Here is an 11,581-nt window from a genome sequence, read left to right as displayed (position 1 = left end):
GGCTTCACGGGGGGCAGGTGGAGGTTAAGGTAGTCTGTGCCCGAGTCGTGGCAGCGTTGCCCAGCATTTCACCAGCAGCTCCGGAGGCCCGGCCGAGGTGGCTGCCCCCGTCCCCCGCCTGCTTCTCAACTCAGCGCCCAGGGCGCCTCCCGAGAAAAGTGACCCTCGAGTCAGGGCACGCCACGGCGTTTCCTCCTGCCAGGGCTTCGGGGGGCGGGGGGAGAGGGGCGACGGGCTCTGCGGCACTACGCTCGCTCCGGGCAGAAAGGAGATTTCCTTGGGGGGCTCAACGAGCTTGGGCACAGGGCCCCGCTGGGGAGGGTGCCCGCGCCGCTCCCGCCAGTGAATTGAACGGGTCGGTATCTGGTATTCATCTTTAATTCACATCACAGCAGTCAAGGGGGTGGGGAAAGGGGAAAATCAAGTGGCAGATATTTACATCTAAAATTCACATTACTTGTTGGGTTTAGAACATGCTACCACAATATATACAGTAAAATACCTCTTGGGACACTGGTACAAATTTTTTTCTTTCAACTTTGCTTTCTGGCACAGGTAAGATCAATTTAAAATCACCTTTTTTAAAAACATAAATACACACAAAAAATGGTTAGAAGTTTTCTTATTTTAAATAAGCACAGAATGCCAGAGGTTAAAAACACATTTATAGGGCTGAATACCAATTGGACATCACACTCTATACATTTTTTTTGCTCAAATTCCTGTACAAATACACAGCATTCAAATAGATATTTACAAAGAAGTCTGAAAGAATGAAAACCATTATTTCACAATCTTCAGAGGATTCTTACCTCTGGCCTCCTACTGCCCCTCAGATTGGCTGATTCTCCAATAAAAGGGGGTTTAGAACATGTCCAATATGTCCTTTTCACCCAGTTAGGAAAAATGAAGGGAAAATAAAGTGTCACCTTGCATAAAACAAGGCCAGATAAACTCACAGGCCCCTCCATATGCCACCATGTGAAGAAGGTAGACATTTTTATGTGATGAATGCCTTGTCCAGGAATGGAGATTCAAAAGTGCACTAAAATATAAAGATGCCTTCCCATGTAACAAATACAAAGCTAGCCCTGACCCTCAAACACCTCCAACACACGATGGTCCAAGCCTTCCTCTAAGTAAGGGGGACTGGAGGTTGGGGTGCTGCCAGCACTGACCCAACTCTGCCTGGAGTCATCCTCACAGCATCAGAAAGGACCCTCACCGGTGGGGGGGGGGGGGGGGGGAAGAAAACCCAGCTCTCCTGAATAATGTGGCCATCCAGTTTTCCTCATAGTTCACTCAGTGGCATTCCAGTTAACAAGCTGGCATCTGCGTACAAGACAGAAATACCGTTTGGAAAGAGAGTCTATGGGGAAGGGATGAGACGGGGTGCTGGCCATGCAGGGACTAGGGGAGAGCATACTAACTCAACAAGAAAGAAAAAAAAATACCTTTGTAGATTTTGTTTTTCTTTTAAAGTAACTTAGAAGCACCCTGGTGTAATACTATTGCCACTTCTACTCAACTCGCCCCACCCCAATAATGAACCAAGAGGAAAATCAGTGCCCTGATCAAAATTTCCTATAAAGACCACTGCACGTTGCCTAACAGACTGCTTTACCTAACAGGAGGCTGGAGAGTGTCCTGCCTGCCTGAACCCTGAGTGGTAGTCCCGGTGGGCCTGCAGTGGAGCCCCTGCATTTCCTTGCTCACTTGAGAGAGGGTAATTCCACTTATTTAGCACTCCGCTTCCAAAAGGAGGCGCTCTCTTCCTTGTCTTTACCCCAGGAGCTTGCTGAGCCTGACCACATCCTCAAGGTTTGGAAGCCTGGCTGGGCAGCCAAACCCTCTGCTAGGAGGTAGTGCTGAAAATCCCTGATTTGGGAGCTGGATGACCGGCATTCTGGCCACCTCTGATTTAGCTCAGGATTTTCGGTCCCTGCCAAACCCCAGCATCATTTCTATGACCATGCTTCACTCACCTCATATCCTCCCAGGACCTAAGGAGGAAGGTAGCTGGGCCATCCTGGCTCCACATTCCCCTAACCTTAGATGGTAGAGTATAACTTCTACGAATCTAAGTGGGCTCCTGCTGGGCATGAAGCATATAAAATGCTGAAGGAAGCAAGTGGTTAGAAATAAAAGTGATGGAGAAAAACCCAAGGTAGAGTAGGAGACAAGGCTGGCCCACAGAAGCCTCTGTGCCCTGGATATACACTGACCAGGTCACATGCCTGCATGGCAGGTTGGCTTAACCAGCCCTTCGTTCGCACATTCCTGAATGGAAGAGTGAACAGGTGGGCAAGTATTTGTGCAAAACAGCTTGTAGTCCCCTTGTCCACCTGTGACATGTAGTCCACGTTCTTGCAATCCCTGAATAACAACCATGAGCTCTTCTGTTCACACAGTAAAGGAAGAGGTCCTTAGTGCAATTCCCATTCTTCTGTGCATCTTTACCCTGGAGGGAGGACCTGGGCTCCTATTGCCTGGCCCTGCTAAGCTGCAAAGCAATTCTGTCTGTGCAATATCTCCATGTAGCTCCAGCTCCGTGTGCCTGGAACTGCAGGAGGAAGAAAGCATCTACTGCACAAAGGAAAGAAATACTCAGAAGTGAAATGTAGAAATTGAAATAAAAAGAGAAGCTACAAGCCTTCATGCTGCTGCAGCCTCTACATGGCAACACGAGTTCACGGCAGTAGAACATAGACTGGGATGGTTCTCTCCTGAGTGCCAGGCCTCTCTGGTTCCCTGGATAGGGGTGTGGAACTTGCTTTTCAGACCTGGAGTGCTGGGGGAAGCTGCTTACTGTCTTAGCTGCCTCTCTGTCCCTCACTGTTCCCCTCGGCCATGCTCCCAGGCCATGCGAGCTTGCTCTTCCTTGATACTACCAGGAGGCAGCGAGGCCTTGCGGTGCAGACCCCGAGGCCTATCAGCCTCCTCGCGCAGCAGCACACCCTCATCGTGCTCCAGGACTGGCAGGCGGGGGTGGTAGGGCTTGGGTGGCAGCGCAGGTGGGTCCAGGGGGTCCTGAGGGATGACACATCCTGGGGCCGAGTGGCTTCGGCATGGTTGGGCCTTGATGGAATCCAGGACGGCAGACTCGGAGAGACTGTAGTGGACAGGGAGGTAGGGTGGCTCAAGATCCTCATCAGCATTCCAGGCCTGGCTTGGCATGGAGTCCATGGTATCGGTGCGAGGTGGGGCCTCTGAGGAGTGCCCAAAGTTACTCTCACTTAAGGAAGACACACCGCTGCTGGCACTGCCGGACAGTGTAGAGTTACTGCCATCCAGGCCTGACTGGGGGCTCGTGGGGGAAGCCGGGATAGGGTGAAGAGGAGACTGCAAAAGAAAGGGTGGTGGTCATGTTAGCCTCCCTCTCTCCAGAAAGGCTAACTGGCCCATTGTCCGAAGAGAAGACTGAGAGTCTGCTTATTAGTGACCTTTAAAATAATTCATCAACAGCAAGTGTTTTGTTTATTTAGCAACCTGCCCCCCTGCCCTCAGCAAGCCAATGGAACCCCAGAGTCACCGGTATTTCCCTGGTCTAAAAAAAATAGCCATTCCTTGTCTGCTGGGTATTTGTGCCCCGCGGAGGCCAGTTTTCATTGAGGCTAGTGGCTGTGGCTCTGGGGAACGGACACATGGGTTGTGTTATTAGGTCAGATGGAGAACAGAAAATGGGATAGATAAATGCATTCTGCTGCTAAATCTGTGATTTCTAGTTTCTAGTTTGCAGAAAAATGGAATCAATGGGTTTTTCACAAAGCTTTGATGCCTGATGCTTCTTGCTTTGACTGGACTCTCAAGTGCTCTATGATCCAGCACAGGAGTTTACACCTCATTAACTGTGGTGTGTTGAGAACTTGTGATGTTGGCAGAGAGTACCCTCGCTTCTGACTTACTGCCCACTTTTTTCTGCATACCCTGTGTTGCTGTCTCCAGGCCCCTCTAGTCTCCCTGCCCCCACCACATTTGTTATAGGACATGTTTTGGCCATCTGCAGCTGTCAGTGTAGCTCTGGCCAATTTTTGTCAGGTTGGGCTCTTGGGATAGCGGGAAAGCTTGGGTTCTTTATGTAGGCACTGGGGGTGATTCTAGAGCAGATGAGATGATTCACCTCACAGCTCAGTGCTTCAGTACATTACCTTACGTAGGGTCCGGGCAGGGAGGGCCGGGGGGTTGTCACCCAGGGGGTGGTGGAAGGCATCAAAGTGTAGGGAGTAATGACCTGCAAAGGGAACAGAACCAGAGTCTCAACCGGGGCCTTTCTTGGGCTGCATGCCACACATCTTGCTGGGCCAACTGAGAAGACGTGGGAGGAGTCTTGGGGCCCCTCAGCTTTCAAAGCATAGAAAAGCCACTTCTCGATGTAGTGTTCCAAAACACAGGCTGCTGGAGTAGAAGATACCCATTCCACACAGCAAGTCAAGAGGGCTATGTACATCCGAGCTCGTGGGAAAGCAGGCCGCAGGCAGCAGTAACTCTCCGGTGCTCTGCTAGGCAGTAACAGGATAGTGATGATAGGGTCAGCAGGGCCAGTTTCACTGTCTTCAGCCTCACTGGTTGGGAAGGCCTCACTGAGTAAGTCAGCTGGACTTAGAAATATCACTGACTCCACAGCCCAGGAGGGTCCTTCCTGTGGTCCGACGGCTTATCCTTGGCTGAGTCAATCTGAAGAACAGCATCTTAGCCTAGCCTAGCCTTTGCCCCTGAGGTCAGGGAAGAACTGGGGGACCTGCAAGAGGTCTTACCATGCAGCAGGCTTTGGGGAGGCACTGGGGGAGGAGCGTGGACAGGTAGGGCTGGGCCTCTGGGGTTCTGCTATGCAGTTTCCAGCTGTTGCAGGCTGCTGGTACCATTGAAGGGTGGAGGCAGCATGAAGGGGATACTTCCTGAGCCCACTCTGGGAGAAGGCCATCTTACAATTCATGACTTCCCCAGGTATGTAATGTGTCCCAGCAATGTGGGAATAATATGCCAGCACCTGGGAATGATGGCCAAACAAAACACCAGCCCAGAGAGAAGTGTGGTTTAATTGGCTGAAGCCACTTAAAAGGATGACAGCTGAGTGTGTTGATAACTGGAGTGCACTCAGGATGAGGCAAGCTGAGGATCAATGCAGCAAGGAGGAACTTGTAGCCTCCAGGATTTGCCAGAAGGAAAAGATAACAGAGAAAGGGAGAAGAGAGAATGGAACAAGCTGGTGAAACAATACACACAGAGCGAGAGCGGGGCCCTAAAGGAGAGCAAGAGGGGGAGAGTGAGGGGCGGGGGAGAGCGAGAGAGTGAGCAGGGCAAACAGTTTTTCTTAAATATGGATTGCTTCATGAATTTGTCATCCTTGTTCAGGGGCCACACTAATCTCTGTGTTGTTCTGACATCTGTATATGTGCTGCTGAAGCAAGCACACTCCCCCATCACCCTTTCTTTTGGGGGGCAGGGGGTGCCCAGGGGTTACTCTTGGCTCTGCCTCTGCACTCTGGAATTACTTCTGGAAGTGCTTGGGGGGTGACATGAAATATTGGGGATTGAACCTGGGTGGGCTACATTAAATCAAGTGCCTTACCCACTTGTGCTATCATTCTGGTCACAGAGTTTCTTATCAAAGAGTCAGGATTGTTTTACTGATTCAGCCCAGTGGGAAAATAAAGGAGCTTTTCAACTATCTCTGAGAGCTGATGCATGGCCAGGGAATACTCAAAAGCTGTGCCCCAAATTGGCCCTAGGCTTTGTCTATTTGTTTTTGTGCCTACTAGCTGGTGTAGGATGCCTAGGGTTTTTCTATGCAAGCATTCATATTTACTATTTCAGCTGAATTAAAGAGCATAAAGCTCATGTGTGGCCAATGTCTAGCTGAACCTACTGCTTTCTGAGATGAGGAAGATCTACAGAGGCACTAGGTGCCTTTGGGCACCTAGACAGGCCCAGATCCTGACACAAAATGCCATGGAGGCAGGACAGAGTTGGCCCTAGACACAGAGTGATCACCTATGTGAAGGAAGGAGTCCTCAGTCACAGCGAATGACTATGAAGGAGGGGAGAAGTGGCCCTTGGGGTTCGAGTGCTAGTTTGTAGGAATAATGGGATGCATGGTTCTTGAGAGTCAAAAGTCAAATCTTGTCTAGAAATACCCCCTAGACAAGCACAATCTCCCTCTTAGGTTGTCAGCAGCAAGAAATAAGCCCTTTTTCCAGAGTCCTGGCCCTAAGTTTTGTTCTGGGGCACACATAGGTAAAGTGAGTCTGAGGAAGCTGGGGTTTGGGTTTCTCCTGGTGCAGGTACTACACGGGGAATGTCAGAGTCTAATTGGAACTGTGAAAGTGTCTGGAGTTTAGTCTTCAAGTAGGGTAAGGTGAGCATTTGGGCCCTATGGTGACCCAGAGATAAAGTTGTAATTTCATTCTCTTCTTCCCCATTTACTAGGGAAGGGTGTGTGCTTGTGGCAGAGCACAGGGTATGACTGCTATCTAAATGGCCTCAGTTCTCAGAATTGCTTAATCTTGTGGGATGGTTGATAGTTGGCAGCAAGAAGGAAGGGATGAGAGTGATCCCTTTCTATAGGCAGGCTGAGTTGTCACCTGAAGGAAGGAAAGAATTCTGAATCTGAAGAACAGCAAGTGCACGCCACCAGCAAGACATCTCAGTGGCCAAGTCGCCCTCTAAAATAGGTCCCCCTGCCTTTTTTCTTTTTGGGTCACACCCAGCGATGCTCAGTGTTACTCCTGGCTCTGCACTCAGGAATTACTCCTGGCGGTACTCGGGGAACCATATGAATGCCAGGAATCAAACATAGATTGGCCACATGGAAGGTAAAGACCCTACCTGCTGTATACTGCTCTGGCCCAAATAGGCCTATTCTCATCCAGGCTCTTCTAAGATGCAGGATGAGCTTCCCAGTCTTCAGCACTGAAGATCTTTCTTCCTCAAAAGTTATGTCTCCAAAAAAAGCCAGTAAGTCACAGAGGGAAATCAGCTTGGAGACAGGACTGGGTAGCTCCCTTAAAAGGTTTCTGACAGTTCAAGATCATGTGGAGGCCCTGAGAAAATTGTCAGGTTGCCAAAGTCCACTTACGTGGTCCAAAGGAACTTGTGGGAGGTAAGATTATGGGAGAGGAGAAAGTAGACAAAGGGCCAATGGTTTATAAGAGGGTGCTTGCCTATGCTACATCTGAAACAGACATCAAGTTCACCTCTACCTGAGTTTGTGAGTAATGAGGCTGGTTGACCTTTGTTACTCAACACAAGCGCTAAAGGGGACTAAAAAGTAGGATGATTCATCCAAGAAGAAAGGTAATCCCCACCATATCCCAATTATTTTTCTCTCTCTGTGTTAAGAATGGTTTGACAGTGGTCTGTGATCCCTAGTGCAGTTTACAGTGCTGAGGGCAGGACTGCTTGTTTGGTCTGGGGGGGTCACTTCCTGGTAAAGAGAGATCCCTATATACATATGAGAAGTGGGGTCCTCCAGGGACTAAGGATCCTAATGATGAGATAATGGTGATAAGTATAGTTCTTGCTGTGGAGGGTCCAGGTAAAGAGTTGGGAATGTATTACTCTGGACCAATGAATTCCCACTAGGCAAATATCAAATTTGCTGCCCACCAAGTATTGTTACTGTGGTGTAGACTTGCCTACTCTGGGCTATCTCTATTCTCAGACAAACCTCTTTCCTTTCCAGACTTGGAGATGAGTGTGGAGTGTGTCCAGATATTTGCTGCAACCTGTATGAGATCTGAAATTCTCTGTCCAATGGGTGTAGGGTTCTGTGCTGTCCACCATCAGCAATTTGAGCTCTATGCCTGTTTGTGCTCTTAGCTAGTTTCGAGATTATTCCATCTCTAGTGAAGAAAAGTCATTGCAAATTCTGGCTATTGAATCTCAAAGTGCTCTCTGTTTAAGGTGCACAAGTGCAGGGGTCCAGCTGAGTTGCACATTTGGGAATGTGCAGACTTGAGTCAAGAAGGCATCTTCAGCCAGAGTGTCCATGTTCTGTGTGGTTGAGTGCTCAGCACCAATGCCCACCAGGCACTGGAAGTCATGATGTTTGACCTCCTTCAAGAGGACAAGGGGCTCTGTCCTCTGTGAGCAGCAAGGGAGGAACAATACACTGTCAGGAAAGTTTAAAGCACTTGGTAGGGAGGTGCAGTATCAACCCGATGACAACTCTGGAGAATAGGCTCTGATGAATCAGGGTCTATTACTGGGGACTGAGTGTGCCCTTAATATCAAAAGATTGAGGAGGGAGAGGTGCTTTGGGGTCAGGCTATCTGGGGCAGGTAAGCTTGGCAGAGTCTCCATATAGACAATGCTGTGTGTTAAAATTAACTCTGGTCTCCATGCCTGAGCTTCAGCTCAGGTCAAATAGGTCCAACCTTGGTTGTTCCATTAGCTTTCAGGTGCAGAACACAGGGTAAAACTCAATGACTAAATAGCCTCTGTTTGATGGTCTTGCAATGGGCATAATCTTGCCAGCACATGCTGGCCAGGGTGGTGCCAGGGGAAGTGGACTTCTCCAGAGCACCCAAAGCTTCCTTGGGAGAGGCCATCTCTGGAAAATTCACTTTTCCCTTGCCCTTGTCTGTATCCCCCACCCTCGCCTCTGGTCCCATTCTTCTTTGGGTTGCTTGGTCACAGGCTGTTCTGATACCCAGTAGAGATTCCCTGGAAGAGACAAAAGGGCTCACAAGGCCTCCTGAGTTCTGGAGCTAGTGGGACCCAGCGAGTGGTTGCCCATAGTTTGTCCACAGTAGCCTCAGTTTTCATAAAGGTGGTCTGGAGGAAGGTAGTGAGCAGAACCTCTATGAAAGTGGGTTCTGGAAAGGAAGAACCATCAGGACCCTGTTAGGACAAGCTAACAGGACCCAAACCTAGCATCAAGCCAGGCTTGAATAAAACACAGTGCTCAGGAATTCATCAGGACTCTGAATAGAAATTCAGGCCTGGATGTTGAAGTGTGGCTTAGCCTCGGCCAGTGATGCTCTCACAGATAAGATTTAGATGCTCAGGATGGGGACAGGCATGGAAGACGCCAGTTGGAGTGGGGAAACAATACCTTTTTCAGCCACAGACAGATTGGGATCACTGCAGGGTTTGCAGGTTCCAACCACTTGCTGGAACAGGGCCCGCTGGAAATTTGGCATCTGAGGAAAGGAAAAAAAAAACATCAAAGAGGGGGCTAACAACCAGTTATACCTGAGGGACAGTGTCATGAATTACAGGAGTCAGGACATGCCAAGGTAAGGCACAGAGAAATCAAAACAGTGGTACATATCGCGCCTGTGATATGCTGGGAATTTCAGCAGAGTTTGGCTGTGAGTGCAGCTGATGTTTGAAGTGCTACCCTTCTGGCTATGGCTGGGCTCTAGGCTATCTTTTGCATAGCCAAAGGCATCAGAGATTATGGACTATATCTGATACTACTAGGAATCCCATCAGCATAAAGGACTTAGACACATAAATTGCCTTTCATACAAGAACAATGGGGCTTAAATTTCTGGAGAGAACCCCTACAGTCCCATCTTAGCACTGAGGTTAGAGAAAGGGCAGTCTGGAGCACACCTTCCTCAGTCTATCTGGGAGGTGGTGCTGAGAAACTCATGGCACTCTGGGACTAGGCAGTGGCTGCATGGAGGTCATTTGCATAGAAGGGCAACACAGACTGGACAGAGGAAGAAATTAATCCCTATAGCTTTTGTGCAAGTCTCCTAGGTAGTGTATTTGAAAAGCAAATGGTTTGGAGAACTGCCAGCAAGTAGTGCTGTAGGTGGATGGTTAAGAGGCAGAGTTTTCCCCAATGAGAATGTCCTTCACACACACAGGGAGGAAGGTCATCTGGACCCATGCTCACCTCTGTCTTCTTGGCACAAGAAAAAATCAATTGTACCCGATGCACTAGAGATGAGAAATGAAGGAGGCCAGCCAAAAGGACAGAATCATACTGTGATGGTGGTTCTAATCCCATTGCCACAGTACCAGAGCTTCACTCTGTCCAGATTTCTGGTCCCCAGACTCACTGTAGTCCCCATTTAGGAGCCCAGCAGCTTTCTGAGGATCTTAGGACAATAAGGCAGGCATATGGGATGACATAGAAAGCTTAGAAAATGCAGTGAGGCCAAAACACTGCTCCGCGGCACACGGCTCTACTACCTGTCCATTCTCCAGGATGGCTGCTGGGTACATGGCGCTGCTTGGGCGGTCCCGGTGTGTGGGCAACAGCAACATCATTTCTCGGGTGTGGCGATACTTATCTGGCAGAGAGGGAGAGCCTGTAACCAAGTGAGAACAATCACGCACAGATGACAAGCCACAGATGGAGGGCCCAGCGGGCAAGCATATTTAGGGCCAGGGAACCAGGATAGGTTCCTCCTGGTAGTTGGGGTGAGAATGAGCTCAGCAAGCACAGAAGGAATGAAGCAGAGCCTGGTGATTAGATGGCAGTGGAGCTTCACTTAGCATCTCAGCTGTGACAGACACACTGCAGGCCAGGGCAATGTCTGTCCACTGATAAAGTCCCCACCATGCTCAGATCCAGAATGTAAGAACAGTTGAGAGCTGGAGCTGGCCCCTAGGGACCTTCTGCACCCAGCACTCTTAGAAGATGGGTGTAGCTTGGATGCTTGGGTTGTCTCAGGCATGGGTACAGGCCAGCTTGTAATGGAGCCATCACACAGAAACAGAGACGCTCATAGAACACAGCACAGTTCTGATCTGACACACGTGTCTTCACACACTTACCATCTCTAGGTATCATTGGCCCTATTCTCAGCTGGCTTGCAACTACCTTTTCCCTAAGGGTTGTTCCTCCCAGAATCCAAGCTCTGTGTTCCTGGCCTCTCCCTTCTTGGCCTCCCCAATACAGCTCTGAAGTCAGGCTATATGGGGGCCAGGCTTCTGCACCTAAGTGGTTCTCCAGGGTTTCTTACTCTCAGACTCAGTCTTAAGGGTCCTTGGAGCTTATCTGGGAGTGGTGAGGCTCTCAGGCTCGTGAGTCGACCTGGTTCATGTTCCTCTAAAAACTCTGTGGTTATTTCCTTGAGACTGAGTGACTTTCATGGAGGTCAGACCATGCAACGTAGAATATGGCCCAGTTTCTATCAATGCAGACAACAGTGACAGGTTTAGGAACCTATAGGCTGGTGATCCTAAACCGAACCTTCCACAGAGGTAGAATAACTTGCAGTGTTCCTGGGGAATGGGTAATCTGAAAGGCTCTCCAAATATGTGTCCTTCACTATTCCAGATAATAGAAAATCCATGAGAAACCAATGGGGTCTTCTGGATCCCTCATAGTGGTGGGTTACATTGACCCCACTGCCCCTACCTGTCTACTGGCAGCCTCTAGCTGGTTCGAGTTGCTGAACCCGTCTTTTTGGTCTCTTAGTGAAGCTGGAGGGCTGAGATCAGCCCATGGGCTCTGTCAGTCTCTGCAGCTCTACAGGCTCTGTGCTGGTGACCCTGGATCTTGGGGCGTTCCTTTAAATGTGCAGCATATGTCCTGCCAGAACACATCTGAAAGGATCTTCAACCTTGTAGCCCTAGGAATCCTTGAGAATTTTCTCTTGTACTCATTTTAGTCCAA

At 49.4% G+C, this 11,581-nt stretch overlaps 1 protein-coding gene and 1 pseudogene across 5 annotated transcripts in view; both read right to left on the bottom strand.

The window, feature by feature from the left end:
* Window positions 1-362: 362 nt before the first annotated feature.
* DOCK3 (dedicator of cytokinesis 3) overlaps window positions 363-11,581 on the bottom strand; it is a 440,374-nt gene continuing 429,155 nt past the window's right edge. For 2 of the 5 annotated variants that reach the window (XM_055135368.1, XM_055135371.1), the window contains exons 50-53: window positions 10,150-10,268; window positions 9,056-9,143; window positions 4,149-4,231; window positions 363-3,342 (exon numbers count right to left, since the gene is read on the bottom strand). In XM_055135368.1, the coding sequence (XP_054991343.1) occupies window positions 2,833-3,342; window positions 4,149-4,231; window positions 9,056-9,143; window positions 10,150-10,268 (800 nt within the window). In that variant the 3' untranslated portion in view covers window positions 363-2,832. The remainder of the gene's footprint in view (window positions 3,343-4,148; window positions 4,232-9,055; window positions 9,144-10,149; window positions 10,269-11,581) is intronic. The other 3 variants (XM_055135372.1, XM_055135370.1, XM_055135373.1) reach the window with 2 other exon arrangements.
* LOC129404602 (U6 spliceosomal RNA) lies at window positions 5,312-5,411 on the bottom strand (annotated as a pseudogene).

Source organism: Sorex araneus, chromosome 4 (genome assembly GCF_027595985.1).
Source record: "Sorex araneus isolate mSorAra2 chromosome 4, mSorAra2.pri, whole genome shotgun sequence".
Taxonomy (NCBI): domain Eukaryota; kingdom Metazoa; phylum Chordata; class Mammalia; order Eulipotyphla; family Soricidae; genus Sorex; species Sorex araneus.
The sequence above is the reverse complement of the archived record's forward strand: the minus strand, read 5'-3'. Positions and strand labels throughout refer to the sequence as shown.